Source organism: Ochlerotatus camptorhynchus, unplaced genomic scaffold (genome assembly GCF_037179485.1).
Source record: "Ochlerotatus camptorhynchus isolate MF236.1 unplaced genomic scaffold, CSIRO-AGI_Acam_v1.1 ptg000036l, whole genome shotgun sequence".
NCBI classification, from domain to species: Eukaryota; Metazoa; Arthropoda; class Insecta; order Diptera; family Culicidae; genus Ochlerotatus; species Ochlerotatus camptorhynchus.
This window is the reverse complement of record NW_027040527.1, coordinates 44,417-66,900: the sequence shown is the minus strand read 5'-3', so window position 1 is coordinate 66,900 and position 22,484 is coordinate 44,417. Positions and strand designations below refer to the sequence as shown.

At 39.5% G+C, this 22,484-nt stretch overlaps 1 protein-coding gene and 1 pseudogene across 1 annotated transcript; both read left to right on the top strand.

The window, feature by feature from the left end:
* Window positions 1-5,476: 5,476 nt before the first annotated feature.
* Bug22 (cilia- and flagella-associated protein 20) lies at window positions 5,477-20,785 on the top strand. The gene is made up of 2 exons (XM_065233109.1): window positions 5,477-5,874; window positions 19,742-20,785. Exons 1-2 carry the CDS (start codon window positions 5,599-5,601, stop codon window positions 20,066-20,068), a joined length of 603 nt encoding a protein of 200 aa, XP_065089181.1. The 5' UTR covers window positions 5,477-5,598; the 3' UTR covers window positions 20,069-20,785.
* On the top strand, window positions 15,212-16,045 carry LOC135710464 (zinc finger BED domain-containing protein 4-like; annotated as a pseudogene).
* Window positions 20,786-22,484: the final 1,699 nt, after the last annotated feature.

Below are 22,484 nucleotides of genomic sequence, written 5' to 3'. Positions count from 1 at the left end.
TACCCGGACCCGAAACAACGTGAAGACACTTTCTTCCTTTCATTCAAAAGTTTTAATATGACTGATCAACAACATTACATTCAATTCAAATCAAACATTTATTTTATAACGGAAAACGGTAAGTTGAGGTTTATTGTAAACTCATGCTTTTCAGAACTTTGGATTGCTTGTATTTTCCTACTCCTCTTTCTTCTATTCCTCTACCTATACTTGTGTGCGTGCGGTTCTTCTATCTACCTATCATATTGTGCTGTGCTCTTGTGTTTTTCTTCTCGGTTAATCTCGACGACGACGATGCAGCAAGCGGGGAACGGCAAAGCTTGGCACCCGGGTGTCTCACATTAAAGGGTTGGGTGGGCATCCATATATTACGAAACGTGTGCACGTTGTCCTGCCGACACCCAACCTCACAAATATTGGACTTATCCAAATCTTAGCAATTCATGCTCTTCGACCTTATGGTCGGCAAAAAAGGTCCTCCGTGGCGCCCTCGCCGGACGCCACACTCAACAAAGAAACAATTGGAACGGACTCACCAGTTGATGATGCTGCTGTTGACTGCTGCGCTGCTGTTACGGGCGGCGACGGTGCTACTTAGCGTTCGACCGTTGGTGATTAAATGGCCAACGATTTCCACGTGGTTGGACGGATGGTAATTCTACCACAGGTTGCGCTTGACAACCACCAAACCCCGACAAGCGATGTGGATGCGGATCGCTTTCCACCGGCCAAGGTGACGGTTGCCGGAATCTTTCGCCCCGGGGATGCAGATGATGGCGTTGGAAGAGGATGTAGCCGTCGGCTGTTGAAAATACCATTAAGCACATTGCACAGATTTTCTTTACCGAGCAGCACATTACCTGGTCTAGCTTGTTTTTTGCACACACAAAGTCTAGCCTATGACGCACACTACTTTTAGATTGATAGCTATAACTAAACAGTCAACGAGGAGAAATTAGAATTCAAGAATAAAGTAAAACCACGTTGCTTTAACTCACTATACAAAACTATCAAATAACGCGAACAAAAAAGGACACACTTCCACTGTTATCTGCGGTTCGGACGAAAGTGAGGCGAAACCGTGACCCTCAGATTAGGGAAGGTGACCTCGGCCGAACTTAACGGAAGTTCGATTTTCCCGCGAACTTCTTCGAACTAGATCGGCAATGCGAGAGATCATTCCGATCGCTGGTCCTTCGTTCAATGTCGGGTGTAGCCACAACTCTCTCTTTTCCCAACTTTCCCGAAGATTTCACTGGACTCGGCCTTGGGAGAAATTGCACAAGGTCGTGTGGCTTTACTCACGAGATATTCTATTTTTATAGTAAATCGACCAGTGTCGTTTCGCTACTGGCGTAGTTTTTGGCGTATAGATTAGATCCATTTCATCCTACTTTAATTATAGCTAATTTGATATTTACAACAATGAGTGACTGGCTGTTTTAATATTTGCAACATGGAGTGACTGACTGATTTAATATTTACAACACGGAGTGACTGACTGATTTAATATTTACAACATGGAGTGACCGTTACAACTACTCGAATGAAGTGGTTAATTGACTTGAAATTGAATAGACCAAGAACGACATTCACCCATATTCTTGTTTTCGTTCGAACCGTATTTACCATACAAAAAAACTTTTTTTTTTGTATGGAAAATACGGTTCGAACGAAAACGAGAATATGGGTGATTGACCAGCTGTCTGCACGTTCAAGCGAGTTGAACGCTAAATTGAATCATAAAAACCGAAATTTAAGCCAGATTTAGACGGTTCAGTGATTCACTTTGTCATGCAGTTTTGGCTTGATTTTCTACCAGAAACTTCACAAAACTTGGTCCAGCGCTTTTCGACATTTGGTTAAACGGTACTCAAATTTGAGACCTACCTAGTTGCACTACTTTTTATCAAGGTGACTTATAGTACGTTCAGACTACAGAGTTATAACATATTATAGCGCTATCTTGATGGTGGTTTCTGTGTTGCAATTAGTTGACAACCGTTAAAACATGTTATAACTCTCCAGTCTGGACAGCGTTTTATGCCTTGTTCAGACTACAGATTTATAACATGTTATAGCGCTATCTTGATGGTGGTTTATGTGTTGAAATTATTTGACAACCGTTATAACATGTTATAACTCTCCAGTCTGGACAGCGTTTTATTCTATATATAGACGTTCTAATGTGTCAAATTCATGATTCAGTCATGTTGGATTTTTGTATGGGACAGCGACCGAATTTGTTTACAATTTGCTCTAAAACCGCACTTTTCCCCCCGTGACCTCCTCGCCTATATAGTGACAAAGCTGTATCACCATGTACATATACCCATAATGCTTTTTATGTTCGCTTCCAAGTGACGTGCACCTTGAACGTTGAATCAACTTGAACTAAACCGTGTATGTTGACACGGTAACCGTAAAATACCCAATAATGACTACAAACGACTCGATATTGACTACAAAGTATGCATTTTCGAGGGATACTGGGACTACCCGCCCAGTGGCAGGCGCATATGCAACATGTTATACATTGACAGCGGGTCCAGCACAGCAAAATAAATTATTAGAGCCCGGGACATGCTATCTACTGTCAAACGCTGCTGCTGGACGCTGGTATAGGCCTTGTCACTGGCCTGGGGACTACCCATTAAATGAGTAAAAACATTACCCGTTTATGAGTATTTGTTACTCACAAATGAATAATTACTACTTATATTTGTAGTTGTAATTACTCATTTAATGGGTAGTCCCAGTTTCCCTCAAAAATGCTTACTTTGTAGTCATCATTGGGTATTTTGCGGTTACCGTGTATACACTAATAAAATTCTAAACTTAATGTTTATTTTGTCTGTGCACATAATTTTTATAAGATATTCAAAACATTATGTTTATACGTGTTAACATAATTTTCATAATAAACCCCTTACCTACTGTAAGCTAGCCCATATCACGTATATGCGTGACAAATTTTATTTATATGTATGCTGCCATAAAAATTATGGTTTGAATCTCATAGATGAAGGTTATGTGTTTTCACACATAATGTTTATGTGCTTCAATTCAGTGCACACTATTGCACAAATCGTGCTAAATCATCTCCATCTTCCAACAAAACTTGAGCATTCTCAAAGGTAAATAATAATTTATCTCATTTATCTTTAACTATTTACCATAAAACTATTATTTTCGATTGTTTTCAGCGAAACAAAATTCACATAAACATTAGCCAACAGCCGTGATGAGCTCGGAGAAGCTTTAAAATCAGAGGAAACCTAAATCTTCCGTCGGATACAAATGACGTGGCAAACGTGAGTTAGTGCAATATATATTATTTGTATGAAATTATTTTTTTTGTGAGTTCTACACAGGGATTCTTCCTGCTGGACGTGCAGGAGGAGGACGTGTAGGAGGAAGACTTGCAGGAGAAGGACGTGTAGGAGGAAGACTTGCAGGAGGATGACGTGCAGGAGGAGGAAGTGCAGGAGGACGACGCGCAGGAAGAGGACGTAGAGACTAAAGGCGGCGATGTATACGCTAGACCCTCCGAGGCACCTTCGACCTCACCTTCGACATACATCGGAGGACTCAAACCAAAAACGCCTTCACGCGGGAATATACAATCCACTGACGTCAGTGACGGTGTAAAATCTTCAGGAAAATAAATAATTTACCAGAGTCTGTATTGTTATTATTTTATTTATATTTTTAGCACATAAAATATATGAAATTGACACGTAAGCGTTATTATTTGTACCATGACTTTCATTTGAATTAGACACATAATCTTTATGTTCTACCGAGAAATAAATGTTATAAACGTCACACATAAATTCTATTTACCAAAGCAAATTAAATTCATTTCTTATATGCCATTGAATGTATTGGTGGGAAACCAAATAGTTTATATGTTCTTCAAACATATTTTTTATTTGTGAAGTCTAATTGCAAAAAACTATGTGGTTTCACACATAAAAGGTATATGGAAATTCACCTCGGTGTACTGTGATGGTATGCTTAAATACACCCTTAAAAATAATACTGAGCTCGGTTTAATTTTCTACCGAACCACTTCGGATAGCAACGATAATCCGAATGATTCCTTTTAAAATATTATTTCAGGCGTATTTTGTCGAGTCAACTCCGAATATCAGTTAAAATAGGATACATTTGACATATAGAAATGATGGCTGAATCGAAAAGAACGGTAAAGTAGCAATATCTACGAGTTCAGAATCGAGAAAGCTGAACTGATCATTCGCAAAACATGCTTAAACGTCCAATTTTAACCGAAGAAAGGGGTAAACATTAATTCTTTTATCACCGAGGCAGTCTGGTGTGAGAAGCATGAGCATGACGTGCGAGAAATTTTTAGTTTTCCTCGATTAAGACAGAATGTCTGGCGAAATTAAATAACTCATGCATATATAGGATAATAACAAATAAACTAGTCATCCATACAAACAAAACTAGGTTTATTACTAGAAATATTTGGAATGACATTCGTGTGCTGCCAGAAAGAACCAAATTCCGTAATTGCAAAAGGTGAATCGATATGTTTGACAGCGGTCGGTAATACTTGAGTAGACCGACGTAAGGTTATTCCTGCTTGAATTTATTTTTTGTCAACCGAGTTTTTTTTTTTGATAAGTTTGACAGATTGTGGGAAAAGAACATTTAACGAAAGCTCAGTAGTTCATTCTTTAATCGAACAGACTACTGAGCATTTCACAGAAAAAAAAAACTAGGTTATTATTTTCTATGTGTGTAAGCAGTGTTCGGAAAATCATTCTCAAAGCTCATTCATTGAGCCTCCTTGCAAGAATGAACTCACGTGCGAATGCGGCAAACAAAATTCACGCTTGAGATTCTCATGCATATTCACGCACTCACACTCACAACGCCGAAAAATCATTCCAGCTTTTTAAACTCATAAAAACCACTCAAACGTCAATTGATAGCATGCAATCTAAAAATGATATTAAATTGTTGGCCGGTATCTTTTTCGGTTGTGCAGATATAATACGCATATAGGGGAAATGTATGTCATGTCGGCCTAAGTGTCCCTAATTTGGGCCCATACATAAATTCAGCAATCGACTAAATTTTCAAAAGCAATTAAAAATATCCATTAGTACCGTCCCAATGACGCGTTCATCTAGATACAATTGATAAATAGCAGATTTTTTAGCGATGGGCCCAATATTAGATCCATAGGCTAACATTAGAGCCATTTCCCCTAGGTGAAGAGATCAAAAAAAATAGGATGGTTACGGCCGTACAACTTTTCTCGGGTGCTACTCGAAAAAAGTTCGTTCGATTATTGACAGCGCCTAAATGTATGCACCAGAAAAACATTATACTAAGCGTACCTTTCCGATAATATGCATCCTACCGAAATCGAACTGTCAAGTCGTTGGAAACGAGTATGTAAACAAAACACCACAAACTGTTTGACGTTTTCGGGGTAAGAGGTTGTTTGGATAAATCCGCAGCGAAAAAAAAGACGGTGTCCTTTCGGAAGTAAATCCACAGAAAAATCTCAGTTCAAAGTTAAAATCCTCAGTGAAAAGTGCAGTGCTGGTAGTGGAAAACATGTTCAAAAACACCTTCCAGTCGGGGTTTCTCTCGATTCTGTACAGTATAGGTAGCAAACCGTTGCAGATCTGGGACAAGAAGGTTCGCAATGGTCACATAAAACGTATCACCGATCAGGATATTCAGTCGCTGGTGCTGGAAATCATCGGAACCAACGTGAGCACAACCTACATCACCTGCCCGGCGGATCCGAAGAAAACACTCGGCATAAAGTTGCCGTTTTTGGTGATGATCATCAAGAACCTGAAGAAATATTTCACATTCGAAGTGCAGGTAAGTGGAAGCCAAGCGCCGGCACATAACCTTGATGGGATGGGAAAATCTTCCCGCTAAGGCCCCTCATATGCGTCAATAACATTAGAGTTCAAAATACCATTAAACGTTGAAAGGGATAGGACGTGAACCATGCACAAGGATAGCGAAAATCGATTGCTGGTAGGAGAGGGCATTGTACTTTGCCGTTATAGAGCCTTCTGCATATGGAACTGTTGAAGGTATACATGAGTCACGGAAATTGTCACCAGCCGGTTGCTAAAACAAAATCATCAACCGTCGTCGTCGTTGGTTGTACTTGTGGTATCGTATGTAGAAGCCGAATGCAAAACTCAAATGTGTGTAAAACCGTGACCGGAATTCTGGAAACACATTTTCATGAACACATCAAAGTTTTTTTTGCCAGCTTGGAACTCTCTACAACTCGATATTCAAGGGATTATTATTATTATTTAACTTTATTAGGGAGGCTTTCAGCCTTGGGCTGGTTCGCCTCCAGATATTCAAGGGACCATCGAGACATAGAATAACAATCCCATACAAAATTGCTATCACAGTGAAAATGAAATCAATTTTTACTATGGTTCTATAACTCGATATCGTAGGTGTTTCTTGCGTGTTTTTTTTTTGTAGAATTTTGTATCCATTTACTTCGGCCGTCCTTTGTGGATACGATCTTTGTCTTCTGCAAACTTCCGAATTGAATTTTATTGGTTGTGCTGTGAGTTCAGTATGCTAAGTGTCTGATATAGGTAGTGTTTCTTTCGATGGGAAAATATCGTCTGCAAAGCGCACCCACGCACGAGGGAAAAGTTTTCTAATTCAGCATCTACCTCAAAGTCACTCATGAAGACGTTCGCCCAAAGGGGTGAAAGTTTGCTACTACTAGCCACCAGCTACGCCAAATCGACGATCAAATGCACTGCCCACAAAAGCCGACACGTCCCTTTGAAAAAGTTATCGAGATTTCTACTAATTAATGAATTATTGACAATTACCTCTCATGATCCTTGGCTACACTATGATTTTAAGTTACCGTAAAACGGGGTAACATTGATAGTTTTTTAAAGTATATTCTAAATATTTTTACAGCAATGAATGTTTTTTAAATTTTATATTTTTAAAACAAGTACTGAGGATCCAAGAGTTCATTCGTCAGTAATATGTTTAACGGAAATTTAAATATTTGCACTATTTTTTTAGTGTTGCGACCGAACTTTAGTATTTTGATTTGGGGTTACTTTGATAATGCTCGATGAATGTAGAAGAAAATGAGTGAAACTCAAACAATTTAGTTCTTTAAATATGAAACTTTGAATGAGTATACAATCAGGAAACATCATAAGCAATAAGAATACAACATTGAATTTTTGATGGGTCTATGGGAAATACACGAAAATTGTTTTTTGATATTTTTGAAAAATATGTAACACATACTATATAAAAGCCATACACGATATCAACGGAAATACCCTAAGCTACAAAATAGAACCAATGTTTCCAATTTAGAAAAAGCACAGCGAGTAAACTTAATCTTTACATTGTTCTATCAAAGTTACCCGCATTATCAAAGATACCCCGTTTTACGGTACCACTTTTTGATTATTTATCAAATACCTCTCCGAGTATATAACACCCCGATGCCTTGTTGGTTTCTGGTCTCATTTGGATTGGTCCTGAATTTGTTTGATATCCTGTTCCAAGTAATTCTATTCCTTCTCCTTAGTCCATTAAAATCACGTTATTTTTTTGAGTCCCCGCTCCATATGATTCGCCATTTATAAAGATAATGGATTAAAATGGAGTAAAGCATACATAAAGGTAGATTAGTATTAGTTGTACTTGATCCAAACAATAGAAAGAAGCATAGATAAATTAGTAGGAAAATAAAACTAATATATAACTAAAAGTGCAATGGATGAGTGTTAGTTCCGGGATCATTTTAGTGTTAAGAGTTATGTTAGTTTTGATCCGTATTCAGCTCTGGTCATCTCTCTCTGATGATGAATCCCACATAATTGTAAGCGAATCTTACATCCACCGGTTGGGTGTACCACCAATTTGAAAGTTCATCTCCAGAAGCATCCGCAGAAGGACAAAACGCTACGGTCCAAGTGTCAGGATTAGGAACAAGATTTGGCTCAACCTCCTACTCCCAGTACAAGCTTCGCATCTGCAGAACCATCCACAATAGATCGAATGTTTAAGGTGATTCCTTGTAGAGTCCACAAATGGCCGCCGCTTAGGCTATAAATGCACTTCCACCTCGAATTTTCAATTACACAAATCTCGGAAATTAGAGCCCCATTTCACCTGAAATTGCTACTGCATGTATGCTGCAGCGCAGCAAACTTGGAGTAATAGTTTAATTGTAATACGTGTCGTAGAAGCTGATATTTGTGCACTTAAAGTTTTGAAGTGGTAGCGAGAATAAGGATCTCACAACGAATCACCTTAAATAAACGCAACTTTGGACAGGATTTTATGTTATTTTTTTGTTTTAAAATCAATCTGAGGTTAAAAATTCACTCGTTTATAAATATTGACCATGGGTAAAGCGAATTTGGAATTATTCTATGGAGTGATGAAGTAATGAAATTGGGTTGTTAGCGGAATGCTAAATAAAACAGCAAAAACCCGAATTTATCCACCTATCAGACCCTTCTTACTTATTCAAGTTTATTTATTTTATTGTCATTATCAGTGACCAAGCCCCCCACCCCCGTGTCATTCAGTGACGCTACGCCACTGCCTGGGGGTACCCGGAATATATCCGGGTGTAGTCTATTTGGTGAGGCTACCAATCACCTTATCATCGTATTTTAATGTGATTTAATGGGTTTTAATTCAATTCATATTCAAGCAACTTCCCCGGGGTACCCGGAACATGTCCAAGTGTGTCCAATGTGGTCTGGAACACTTAACACGACTTGCATTGATCTTATTTTTGAATTCTGTAGTAATTTGATGTGTCGCATGATGGTTTTAATACGTTTTCCGTTAAATCCAGCGTGAAGGCCCATATTCACCGGATCTTATTCCGGCCATATCTCCGGAACCGGTTCACCGATTCCAAAACCGTTCAATAGCGTTCAATGGGACCCCAAGACCTATCATTTGGCGCCGAGTTCGCCCAAATCGGTTGAGCGGTTGCTGAGAAACGTGAGCGCATTCATTTCGTTACATACACACACACATACACACATACACACGTACACACACACACACACAGACATGTTCCGATCTCGTCGAGCTGAGTCGAATGGTATATGATGGTTTTGATACGTTTTCCGTTAAATCCAGCGTGAAGGTCCATATTCACCGGATCTTATTCCGGCCATATCTCCGGAACCGGTTCACCGATTCTAAAACCGTTCAATAGCGTTCAATGGGACCCCAAGACCTATCATTTGGCGCCGAGTTTGTCCAAATCGGTTGAGCGGTTGCTGAGAAACGTGAGCGCATTCATTTCGTTACATACACACACATACACACATACACACGTACACACACACACACACAGACATGTTCCGATCTCGTCGAGCTGAGTCGAATGGTATATGATGGTTTTGATACGTTTTCCGTTAAATCCAGCGTGAAGGTTCATATTCACCGGATCTTATTCCGGCCATATCTCCGGAACCGGTTCACCGATTCCAAAACCGTTCAATAGCGTTCAATGGGACCCCAAGACCTATCATTTGGCGCCGAGTTTGTCCAAATCGGTTGAGCGGTTGCTGAGAAACGTGAGCGCATTCATTTCGTTACATACACACACATACACACATACACACGTACACACACACACACAGACATGTTCCGATCTCGTCGAGCTGAGTCGAATGGTATATGACACTCGGATCGATAGTCGGTTTTTCAAGTGATATCTATACCCTTCTTTGTAAGAAGGGTAAAAAGGTTATCTTCCATTTAATTCCACTTAATTTTAGTATCCATGACCAGGGCTTCTGTCTGTCCTTTTTTTCATGAGCAGTCAACATAACCATTCATTCAATTTCAAGCTGTCCTTTGTGTGCGGTACTTCGTATACCATCCGTTGCTCCACGCTACTTTTCGCATTCATAATTCCAAATGCACAGCGTAACGAATAGGTAGAAAAATCAGTATTTGCTCCCTCTCGTAAAAAATCCTCTCTCGTTTAGTCACTCTGTTTCGTTTTGATTTTTTTCCACATTTTCATTTCGGTCAAGTTCCCTTTGTCGTTTGCTGTAGTGAATGAATGCAAAAAAAAATCAGTTCTACGGCAGTCACCTCTACCGCAGGTAGTGTTTGCAAACTTTTTTTTTACCCTTCTTACAAAGAAGGGTATAGATATCACTTGAAAAACCGACTATCGATCCGAGGCCCGGAGGGCCGAGTGTCATATACCATTCGACTCAGCTCGACGAGATCGGAACATGTCTGTGTGTGTGTGTACGTGTGTATGTGTGTATGTGTGTGTGTATGTAACGAAATGAGTGCGCTCACGTTTCTCAGCAACCGCTCAACCGATTTGGACAAACTCGGCGCCAAATGATAGGTCTTGGGGTCCCAAGTTTTGGAATCGGTGAACTGGTTCCGGAGATATGGCCGGAATAAGATCCGGTGAATATGGGTATTCACGGTGGATTTAACGGAAAACGTATCAAACCCATCATATACCATTCGACTCAGCTCGACGAGATCGGAACATGTCTGTGTGTGTGTGTGTGTGTGTGTGTGTGTGTGTGTGTGTGTGCGCGTGTGTGTGTGTGTGTGTGTGTGTGTGTGTGTGTGTGTGTGTGTGTGTGTGTGTGTGTGTGTGTGTGTGTGTGTGTGTGTACGTGTGTATGTGCATATGTGTGTATGTGTGTGTGTATGTAACGAAATGAATGCGCTCACGTTTCTCAGCAATCGCTCAACCGATTTGGACAAACTCGGCGCCAAATGATAGGTCTTGGGGTCCCATTGAACGGTTTTGGAATCGGTGGACCGGTTCCGGAGATATGGCCGGAATAAGATCCGGTGAATATGGGCCTTCACGCTGGATTTAACGGAAAACGTATTAAAACCATCATGCGACACATCAAATTACTACAGAATTCAAAAATAAGATCAATGCAAGTCGTGTTAAGTGTTCCAGACCACATTGGACACACTTGGACATGTTCCGGGTACCCCGGGGAAGTTGCTTGAATATGAATTGATAAGGTGATTGGTAGCCTCACCAAATAGACTACACCCGGATATATTCCGGGTACCCCCAGGCAGTGGCGTAGCGTCACTGGATGACACGGGGGTGGGGGGCTTGGTCACTGATAATGACAATAAAATAAATAAACTTGAATAAGTAAGAAGGGTCTGTTCACACCATAGATGGATAAATTCGGGTTTTTTTTCCTTTGGTTTGTTTTTTCCTTTGATCTTGTTTTCCGTGCTGAGCACCAATGCTACCGACGTGCCAGGAAGGCAGCTCCCACACCTGGACCCTACACCTATCGACCCATCAACTCATGAACCGGGGACCAACGGCTTTACTTCCCATCCGAAGGAAGGCGTGATCAGAGATGTTATGCCTCAGAACATCCCGGCGGCGCCGACTGGGATTGAACCCAGGCCTGCTGGGGTGAGAGGTAATTACGCTTACCACTACACCACCGGCGCCGTTATTTGCAAACTTAGCAGTGTGGTTTTTAATAAGAAACTGGTTGAAATTGGAAAGAAAATCGCAGGCAAGAGGAAGTTTCGTGATTTGGCGAAGGATTTCGTTGTGCAAAATTACGTGGGTGTGTGGTGTAGGTTGAGTGGTGATGAAAGTTGTAAATATTTCCAGAAGAATTTTGATGCGGGAAATTTTGTGCGTAATTTTCGCAGTACACATTTCGCGTAGGCCAAGGAAAGAGTTTTTTTTAAGGAGGGTGAGGAAGTGGAAGCAAAATCGAAGAAAATGAAAAAAAAACGTCCGTGGCTATTAATGAACAAATCATTGTCGATTCGTGCGTGAAGCTTGTGGCTGTGAGGAATATGCCTTTGTCTTCGATTGACTGGCCCAAAATGCGTGCGATTCTTGACGCGCTAGCTAGTGCGTTAGGTACCAGTTTTTCATCGGGGAAAACCAAGAAATACATTAACATCGATGCTGATAGAATTCAGAGATGAGAGGAAAGTTAATTTCACTGAAGATCGACTCTGCATCGCGACATGCTCGTCATATTTTGGGGATTAACGTGCAATTTGAGAATGAAGACCAAATCGTCATAAGAACCCTTGGTAAGAAATATATTGGATGGTGTTGTGCTAGTGGTCACCACTATTTCATCGCTGTTTTTCCTGTCTCCGCTGTTTTCCAATTGATTGAAGGAAAGCGCAGAAAAAGCGGTGAGCAGATAGTATCACTCTTAATTATAAATATAAGGTGCGGTTCCATTGCAGCATACCTCACTTCAGCTTTTTTAATTAAACTTGTGATGCGTATAACAGAAATTTTTCCAATATTCCGAAGTAGTGCTTCACCCTACAACCTTGTTTCTAAGATCATTCGTTCTCAAGCTATGTACTCTTATAGCATGTGATGTTCTGAAAACCTCGAAAAGTTGAACTGAAATTCGCTGAGATAAACTCTATTTTTTCCTTCCATCTAATATAAACTCTACCCAAGGGCAACATTTTATTAAATTTTGATACTCTGATACCCTTTAGCCCACTCGCAAAGGAAATAAACGTAACATTTCACTAACCACCCTTTATTAGCACAAACCTGTAAGATAATAAAGAAATGACCCCAGTTCGAATTCTTTACCGTTTTTTCCCTCAAATTCGATACATTTTTTACGCTAGAGATTGCTGGTTTGCCTAAACAACAGACAGAAAATGTTCATAAATTATATTTAGCAAATCCACGACTAACCATACAAGGGTGTTTAAAAATATAGATTTTGCTCTACCCTGCTCAATTGATTACAATTTTTGAGTATTCTCCAGAAATTTGAACCCATTTGGTTGCGATCTCATACTGCTCTTTAATTTTTATAAGGAAATTATTACGAGAAAATTTGAGAAAGTTCTATCAAAAAGTAGTCTCCAAATTTTACATAAGAAAAGATAGTAGGCATACCCGTATATCATTTTGGAAAAAGGCTAAAACGAAGAAAATAAATCAAAATCTTTTTTTTTTCCTTGTAATTGCCATATAAACCTCGAAGAGCTATTGTAGTATGAAATTACAAACCAGTCAGGTCAAACTCAAACGCAAAAGAATAATCTGGACGGACCTGCTTTGGTGGAGGTGGAGCAAAATCTGCAAAATCATTGCAGGGGTTTCTTTCCAAACACTTCTATGGCCACTAGAGGCCCTACGGGAACCTGCGCCGGAATGGCCGTTCCGGGGAGAAACCTTAAACTGGTCCTCAAGTAAGCTGAAATTGTTTCTTGAAGGAGATTCTACTTTGATATCGATTCCTTCAAAATTCTAGCAAAAGGCAAGAAAATGCTTAGTTCTGAAACAATCCGGATTTCTTAGAACCAGACTATTCCAAATGGACATTGTTGGCAATGTCCAGAAAGAACACAAATTTCTGAATCCTATGGTGCCAAAAGATTCAAAATCGGTCAAATTTGGCCGTAATAGCAACCAGAGACTTTAAATATTAAAAATTAGATCGATTTGTTTGAAAACAGCCGAGTTATAGCGGTGAATATAAAATATTTCCTACCGCGTCTATCGAGAGACTCGTACAGCATAGCTCACCATTGGAAAAGAGAAATGAAAACAAAATACGCAGCATACTCCCGGTCATTCTGCAGCTTCAACTTTCAACATGCACGATAAGCGGGAGAATGAATGAATTGAAAAATCGGCTTCCACCGAGCTGCTGCAGCAAACAGCACACAAGCAATCGACAAAAGGCAGAACGACTGCGCCATTTTGCCAGTCAAACCAACGTGCTTGCTTTGCACATTGAATGCAGAAAACGTACGCGATCACGCAGTCACAGTCGATATGCGATCCCCTTTCAAGCCCTGTCCATGACATATACGTATTTCGACTACAAAGTGTCATTCCCACTAAAGAACTTATCAAAAAAAATTACCTAGGGAATGAGTACTTAAGGGGGTTAGATTTTGATAAGTTCTTTAGTGGGAATGATACTGATGAAGACTGCACATTGTAGTCGAAATACGTATTTGTCATGGATACCAAAATTAAGTGGAATTAAATGGAAGATAACCTTTTTTGCTGTTTTATTCTATGGAGGTTTTCAGTCAAACTCCGTTCAAAAGCTTCCGCAGAAACTAGATAACTGGTTCTGAGTCATATATATAGTATTCCATAGAAGTTCCAAGAAGTTTGTAGAGCTTCCGAATAGACCGTAGAACTTCCTAGAAGTCTGTAGAACTTTTGAGAAGTTCGTAGAACTTAAAAAGTCAGTATAATATCTGAAAGGACCGTAGATCTTCCAAGAACTCAGTAGAATATCCGAGAAGTCGTGTTGTGTATTGTATGGTTTGTTGTAGTAGTTTGACAGATTATTTTCTGATTCCAACCATTTTTCCCACTATGCCAGGTTTTTCGGTATGCATGACTATATAAGATGATAGGGATGAAACTGGCCTCCAAAATATATTATACGCTGTTGTTCAGGGGGATAAAAGGGGTGATCGTGTAAATGGATGATTTGCTTGTTCATGGTACTACAGAGGAAGAACACGACTCTACGTTGAAGCGAGCGTTGAAGCCTATCTTACAAATATTCTTGTCTAATAAGTCTTGGATCGCTTTTTCGAGCTCGAAATGGTAGTATACTATCTCAATATATATGACTCAGCCGTTATCAAATAATATATATTTTAGCACGATTATTAAGCTCATGTTATTTTATTAATAATGGGAAATTAATTCTAACATTCAAGATAATGGACCGAAAACCAGAGAAATTAACGAAACGATCGCATTCATGATCATGATTGTGAAAGATTATGAATGAACGGCACAATAGTGCATACATTTCAACTTGCTTTGAGGAAGCTCTTAAACATTGGGCAATTCCCAAATAACACGTGGGCATGATTGTTACAGACCATGCGTCTAATATGTTAAAATCTGTTGCGGATACATTCTCTGAGGATAAATATATTGGCTGTGTAGCCCATGCAATTAATCTCGTTGCGAAAAAAATCCATTGAAACTACAAACACTCTATCAGAACTTATAGATAAAGTAAAGAAGGTAGTTGCCTTTTTTCGGAGATCAACAATCGCAACAGATAAACTGCACAAGCTACAGATTGAAGATGATGCTAAAAGAACACCTCTGAAAATTACTTCATTTGTGCCTACCAGATGGAACTCGGAGTTTATCATGGTTAAACGGTTTCTAGAGCTGTACAACTTCATACAGACCAAGATCGCTTCTCAGAAATGGTTAAATTGGAGGGAAAAAGAAATCTGAAGGAAGTCTTCTGGCTACTACAGCCCCTTAATAAAGTAACTGAAGATTTGAGCGGTCAAGATTATGCGACAATAAGTCGGGTGCTGCCTATCATAAACTGCCTGAACAATTGCATCACTGCTATGAAGCCAGTATCATCGATTGGAAGAAACCTCCAAGCATCCTTGTTAAGAGAAATCCAATACCGATTTGAAAGCTACCGAGCCTCGCCTCTTTATGGACCAAGTATGTTTCTGGATCCTCGATTGTTAATTTGTTAATTTCAAGAGTGCTGATGAACGCAACACTGCTACGGAAATAATCATCCACATGGTCCTACCTCAAGTTGAAGGATCTGATGAAGAAGATTTTGTTGGCGAGGAGCCGCCGAGGAAGATCCCTACCGATAATGGGGTATGGAGTTACCACGAAGGCATGGTTCAACGTTACAACAACCGAAGGGTAACAATGCGAACGCCAGACTCCATTCGCAAGGAAATTGACATGTACATGAGGAGTGGAATCGAATCAATGACGTGTGATATTTTTCGGTACTGGGAGCAGCAGCAGAGCAGATTTCTATTTTTATACCAGGTGGCACTGAAGCTTTTTCCAAGGATTGCAACCTCGGTGCCATCAGAGAGTTTGTTTTCAAAAACAGGGCGAATTTTGAGTGAGTCTCGAAGTAGTCTCGATCCTGAAAGAGTTAATCAAATAATTTTTCTCCATAATGTTGATGCTTCTGGTTTAAAAAATGCAAAATAAACGCCGGAAAGCAACAGAGTTCTTTTAAAGTGTATTTTTTAATTATTATCGGATATTGGACCCGATATCGATAATCAAAATCCGATATTGAACCGATATCGATATTTTCAATGACCGATATCGATATTATCGATAATAACGACTTCGTCACAGCACTAGAAGAATACTGTTTCCTAACGCAACGCAATGTTTCAATGAAGGTGTCTTTCAATAAATCACTCAATCATTTTTAATTTTTGAAAATTGGCTCTTAAGGGTTTAGTTGACGCATCATACCTTACCGAAAGCTTAAGCACAACAATCCTAATTCTTATTTCAAACCTATCAACATATTTAACATACCTCTCCTAAAACTTCACTTATTCGTAAGTGCCTGATTGAAGATATGACTGCTATTGACATTGCCTGTAATTAGCAAATATACTAAATAGAAAGATTTATTATACAACTCTACAGGCTAGTTGCCTCCCAAAGCGGACCCCCCGCGTCCTATCTCTTATGTTAATTAACTTTCTGAATTATCTAATTGAAGTTCATCCCTCCCCTTGGCTAGTTTTTTAACCTGGACGTTGGTGGGCGGGCCTAATCTTATGCTTCATAGTGGAGCGTTGGAGACGGTTGGTTTAGGTCCGGTATAGTTGGCTCATGCCGTGACAGAATAGCGTCATGAGCATGCGATGAGGATTACTGAGCTTCCCCTCTCTGATGAACCATTGCATATGAGAACCAAAGTTCTAGCCTGAAGTGATAGTATCACACTTGTTACTCCTTTAGTTGAAAGCCGCGTTGTAGTACGCTTACGTATAGGCACTGACGGTGGGTGCGATACTGGCGGGTTTTGCCGCAAATCACTCTTATTTTATTTATTTTTACGCAGATAGATTTATTTGGGCTTGCAAGGGAATTATACTATTGAAATATTTCAGAAAGTGCCCAACGGTGCTCCTTATATTTGCGCGACAAGCTTTCATTGTTGTTTTCATTGAAGTATTACTCAGGAAACAATGTTAAACACCATTTTTGTACATGGTATTGTAACTAATCTTATATGTGCTCCATTTTGATTTGGGATAAGTGTTTGAACTATGGCTCGGGATTTCCACTGTGGCGTGCTTCTATTGTGACATACTCATACGAATTTTTGTGGTGCGACATAGTGGAAGCGTGTGAGCATAGTTGGAGCATATACCCTATGTAATTTAAAAATCAGCTAGGAAACTAACTTCAAAATGAAGCATTTTAGTCACATGAAGGTGTCACCCGGGACGAACTAATATATATTAAATATAGGTCAAAGTCAAAAACAACTTGAAACACGTTAAATTTTAGATTACATTCACAAGTGCAGGTACTTAATAAAGCATGGTAGGTAGATAAAAGATTTCAATAATTTATTAAATTAGACTAGAGATATCATAATCATCAAACGAACTTAAATAAGAAAATTTAGACAGCCTAGTAGCATTAAGTGGATTAACAGAAGAGCTAGGATGCGGAGGGTCCGCTTAGGGAGGCAACTAGCCTTTAAAGCAACTGGCAATTAGCCTTTTCATGTATTGTCTGTTTATTTTGATTATTGCTTTAAAATATCAATTTGGTATATATGTGTAAAGATGAATCAGTGGGAGATGGATTTTCGGTTTCTTTACATTTAGCATCACTATGTGTCATTTCCTCAAAACCTCCCAATAACCGGCCTCTTCAATCCCTTCCTTTTCCCATGGCGTTCAAGTCGTCTGCATAAGAGATGAACTAGCCTATGGCTAAAAATCTCTATAATAAAGGTTAAAAAAAAAAAAGTGGTCCGCATAGACTATTCAGCCATTACCCGTCCTTGATCCTCGGCTTTGGATTGACTTGCGCTCCCATTGCCCCACCAAACGCTGCAAAATGAAAAATGAATTATCTAATTGAAGTTCCTTTGATGATTATTTAGTCTTATTTAATAAATAACTGAAATCTCTCATCTACCAACACAATCATAACCCATGCATTTAAACTAAAATTTAACGTGTTTCAAGTACTTCTGACTTGGCATATATTAATTATATCTTTGTTCGTCCCAGGTGACTTGCTTCATTTGAAGTTAGTTTCCAAGCTAACTTTAAATTGTATATTGTATAGGGTAATTGGAACACGCTCTCACGTTTCCACTATGTCGCACCACAAAAATACATATGGGTACAATACAATACAATAGAACCACACCACAGTGGAAATCCCGAGTCATAGTTCAAACACTTATTCCAAATCAAAATGAAGCATTAGATCTTTGGTTCTCTCATCCAGTGGTTTATCAGAGAGGGGAAGTTTAGTAATCCCCATTGCCTGCCCATGGCGCCATCCTACGCGGCATGAGCCAGCCATAAACCTACCGTCTCCAACACTCCACTAAAAAGCATGAGATTTAGCCCGCCCACCAGCAAAAAGGTGCAAAAACTAGTCAAGGGGAGGGTCATTATTTGACATTTTCCTCAGTGTAACTATAACATTTCTCAATACGGGTAAACAAAATGAACTGCATCAATTTTTACCGAACCCCATAGGTACCTTTGCATGCTTAGGTAGAAAATTCAACTTAATATAAATATGTTTGTAAATGAACATTTGTACATTCCGGTCTGTGATATTACCATGGCTCATAATTTAATAAACCTAACGAAACCAGTGCCTCACCGGTTCTCAGTTGCCAGTGAGAGTCTTGAACAAATCAATAACTATAAGAAACTGACATTGGAAGTAACATTCCATAAATTGTTTGAAGATGTGGAAGATCCCAAAGAACAAGTCTTCGTGGAGTGTATAGCTCGTTTCGATGCTTTCAGAGAGCTACTTTATTATATTCATTCATGTAAGTACTCATCTTTAAAATCAGGGCTACGAAATCGGGCCGGAGTCGAAGGCATTTTGATTATTCTACCGGTAAGAACACCATTAATTATAACTCCAAACTTGTATGATTCTGGAAAATGCCTCTTACTCCTGCTCCCGACACATATGTATTGAAATCGTTTATAGATAACTTATATTCGTGATTGCATTTTTGCAGGTTTACAAGTGCAACCAACCGATCAACTACAGATTGACTATCTCTCCAGAAGACCTACGAAACGCTGCAGTACGGGACTTGTTCAAGCCAATATGCTAACCCGTACCGTACTAGTTCAGTGTGTCAATGAAATTCAAAGTTCGTCCAAACTTTTTCGCGGATGTCAATTTAGAATTACCGTTTACCATTTATACAAAAGACCACCGTTTCAAGCGGTACGTTCCTCAAATGTGTTAGGTATTAAGAGAAGAATGAAATCTTTTGATAAGCTTTCACGTTCCTAAGTATTGTACTATGTAGCAATATTCTAATAAATAATTGGTAATTATATGATACGAAAATGAAAATGCGTTTCCCTTGATCCAGTTCTTTACCCTCTGTCATTGCACCATTTTTTCTCGCATTTCGCAGTATTGACTTGTTTTCTGCGTTGCCGGGATAACCCACGCCATTCCTGGTTTGCAAAAAAAAGCAAACTTTAAAACAGACATTGCCCCTATTCTGTCTGTCTGCGCTTATCGACACCTCTCCTTGGGCCACATTCCTACCGTCGTCGCCATATTGTGCTGTTTACTTTTACTGCAACCTCAATCGTAACACCGTTTCCTTATTTTCATTTTCTGCTTTTCACTGTTTCTTCCTGCCAGGTCCTGGACGATAAAAACGTAAGACGGCGTTTTCGGGCCAGCAATTACCAATCGACTACTCGAGTAAAGCCATTCATCTGTACCATGCCTATGCGATTGGATGAAGGATGGAATCAGATTCAGTTCAACTTGTCCGATTTCACACGTCGTGCCTACGGGACAAACTACGTAGAAACTCTGCGGGTTCAAATCCACGCTAACTGCAGGATTCGGCGAGTGTACTTCTCCGACCGGCTCTACTCCGAGGATGAACTGCCGGCCGAATTCAAACTCTTCCTGCCCATTCAGAAACCCCAATCCAAAGCCATTGCCCAACAAGCATGCTAACAAGACTCTGAGAATGCTTGAAAGAAGCAGAGGAGAAGACAAGACTTTTTTTACCAAAAAGGAAAGCAAAACTCATCACCCATATATTTATGATAACTAGGTTTTCACTGCACTCCAAAATATTTGTTTCCCCCAATTTGCACTTGCTTTTATAATACATCTCTTTCGCCCAGTCCAAAATATCAAATCCGAGTAACCGAAATAATCAAAGTGTCCTTACCACTCCGAAATATACAACATACAGTCCAGTAGAGCAAACAACAGTACATCGTAATCAATAACCCAGCAGCAGCAGCAACAACAACAGTAGCGAAGTGAGAGTATTCGGGACCTGGGCAGTCCGTGCACAAATAATACATAATTGAAGTTGCCATTTTCTTTCGAGTGAGTAAACCGTTCTTATTCATTCACCGATAAAACCACACGCTATGCATCGACACCTCCTGGTGGGTGTTGTTGTGCCCCGCCAGCATATAGATTTTGTACATTCGATTCAAAACCGGTAAAACGATGGTCGATCATGCGTTGAAGTGTTCAGCTATAACTTTTTTTCATTCTATGCTTGGTTTGAGATATCAATACATCGTGTTTTGGATGCTAATTACGAAACGTTGAACCGGGATTGAGAAATAAACAAATGCAGTTGAAATGTGTTTTATAGGCTGATGTGATGGATGAAAAAATAAATGTTGTAAATAGGCGTAATCAATTAAGAAAGGAGAATGTATTTTTTTTTTGAAAGAATTACCGAGCGTATATTAGTTTCTGTTACCATGAGATTAGCCTTGTATTGTTGGATTTCAGATTTTTCTTCTTCATTGGCACCATGTAACGTAAGGATGCATATCAAGAAGACTGACATCTCTCCTGTTTTCTCATACGACCGCTATGAAACAGGCACAATCGTGTCATCTGCCGCTCAAAGCTAAAGGCCTGAACAAATTTGATAGCGATGATTTCAACTCCAGCCGGCGCCGGTGGTGTAGTGGTAAGCGTGATTGCTTTTCTCACCCCAATGGCATAAAAATCTCTGGTCACGTCTTCCTTCGGAAGGGAAGTTAAGCCGTTGGTCCCGGCCCATGTGTGTTGAATGGGTGCGATATCCTACGCAGGTGTGGAAGCTGCCTTCCTGCACATTCGATTGCCGTCAATGGATGGCAACCGATGTCCGTCGGTGTTTGGCACTAGATTGCGGAACAGAAACCGACGTTAAATAAAGGAAAGAAGAAAAGATTTCAACTCCAGTTTGCGATCCGTTGCTTCAACCTTCAGGGTGGCCACTGAATTTTCTCTTTGAAATTCCTGCAGTTTTCCCGATTTTTTGGGTATAAATACCAATTATTTCCCGGTTACAAAAATTACTAGGTACAATTTCTTCTGGTCGACATTTGTAAAAAATCATCTTCGGTTGCAACGCTACATCTCGAGTAACATTTGAAATGAGCCTATGTCCAAAACGTTAACAAATCGGGTTTTGATACCATTCTTTAACACTGCTTGATAGCTACTAATCGTGTAGGAAAGTTCCGCATAATCGAGAAAAATCATTAAATATAACTCGATATTCGAAACGGCCGATCAACGAAATTTTTCGATTCATTAATAGGACCGCACGCTAAAACGGCCAACCATTCATTTATTTCATTTCATTGATAAGCCTAGTGACGTAGAAGGGCCGATGATTGAAAAATTTCAAACCAAAGCTAGGCCCTACTACTTGAGGCAGGGCCGATGATTTGTTTTGAATTTATTTGACGTTGTGAAAAGGCTTAGCAAAGGGCCTACCATTTATGATGACAAGCACAACGGCTTTACAAAAAGGGCCTATCCATTGAAAGATCACAAAAAAGGCTTATTAATTTATGAAATTATATTGTTATCGATTTTCATATACACCCCTATTCTGTATTTCGTTTCGAACGAAATTCTCATACAAAAAAATATTTTTTTGTATGAGAATTTCGTTCGAAACGAAATACAGAATAGGGGTGATAATTTTGAAAGCTTTTCGCATATTTTGGATGTTGTATACTGAGATACAGTTACTATTGTTATTGCGAACAATATAAATGCCTAAAATACTTCAATCTTCTTAAATATGAATTGAATAATGGCGGTCAACATTTAAAATTCATTTTCTGGTTTGTTTACGTTTTGGACATAGGCCCATTTCAAATGTTACTCTAGACATGATCTATTTTTTGCAGAAGGTGAAAGGGGACGTCAATAATTGCTGGAAAATCTAAAGCAGTGTTTTCGTTCAAAACCAAAACGTTTATAGAGACGACCGCAATTTTCAATGGTCTGGAAAAAAAATCGGGAGGTGGAGTATTAATAGCGATTTCGACCAAATTGAATTCAGAAATTATTATGGCTACTAAATATAAAGAATTCGAACATGTATGGGTAAAAGCGC

Coding starts and splice junctions, on each gene's coding strand:
- Bug22 (XM_065233109.1), top strand. CDS start 5,599: ATGTTCAAAAACACCTTCCAGTCGGGGTTTCTCTCGATTCTGTACAGT. Junction 5,875..19,741: donor ATTTCACATTCGAAGTGCAG/GTAAGTGGAAGC, acceptor TCTTCCTGCCAG/GTCCTGGACGATAAAAACGT.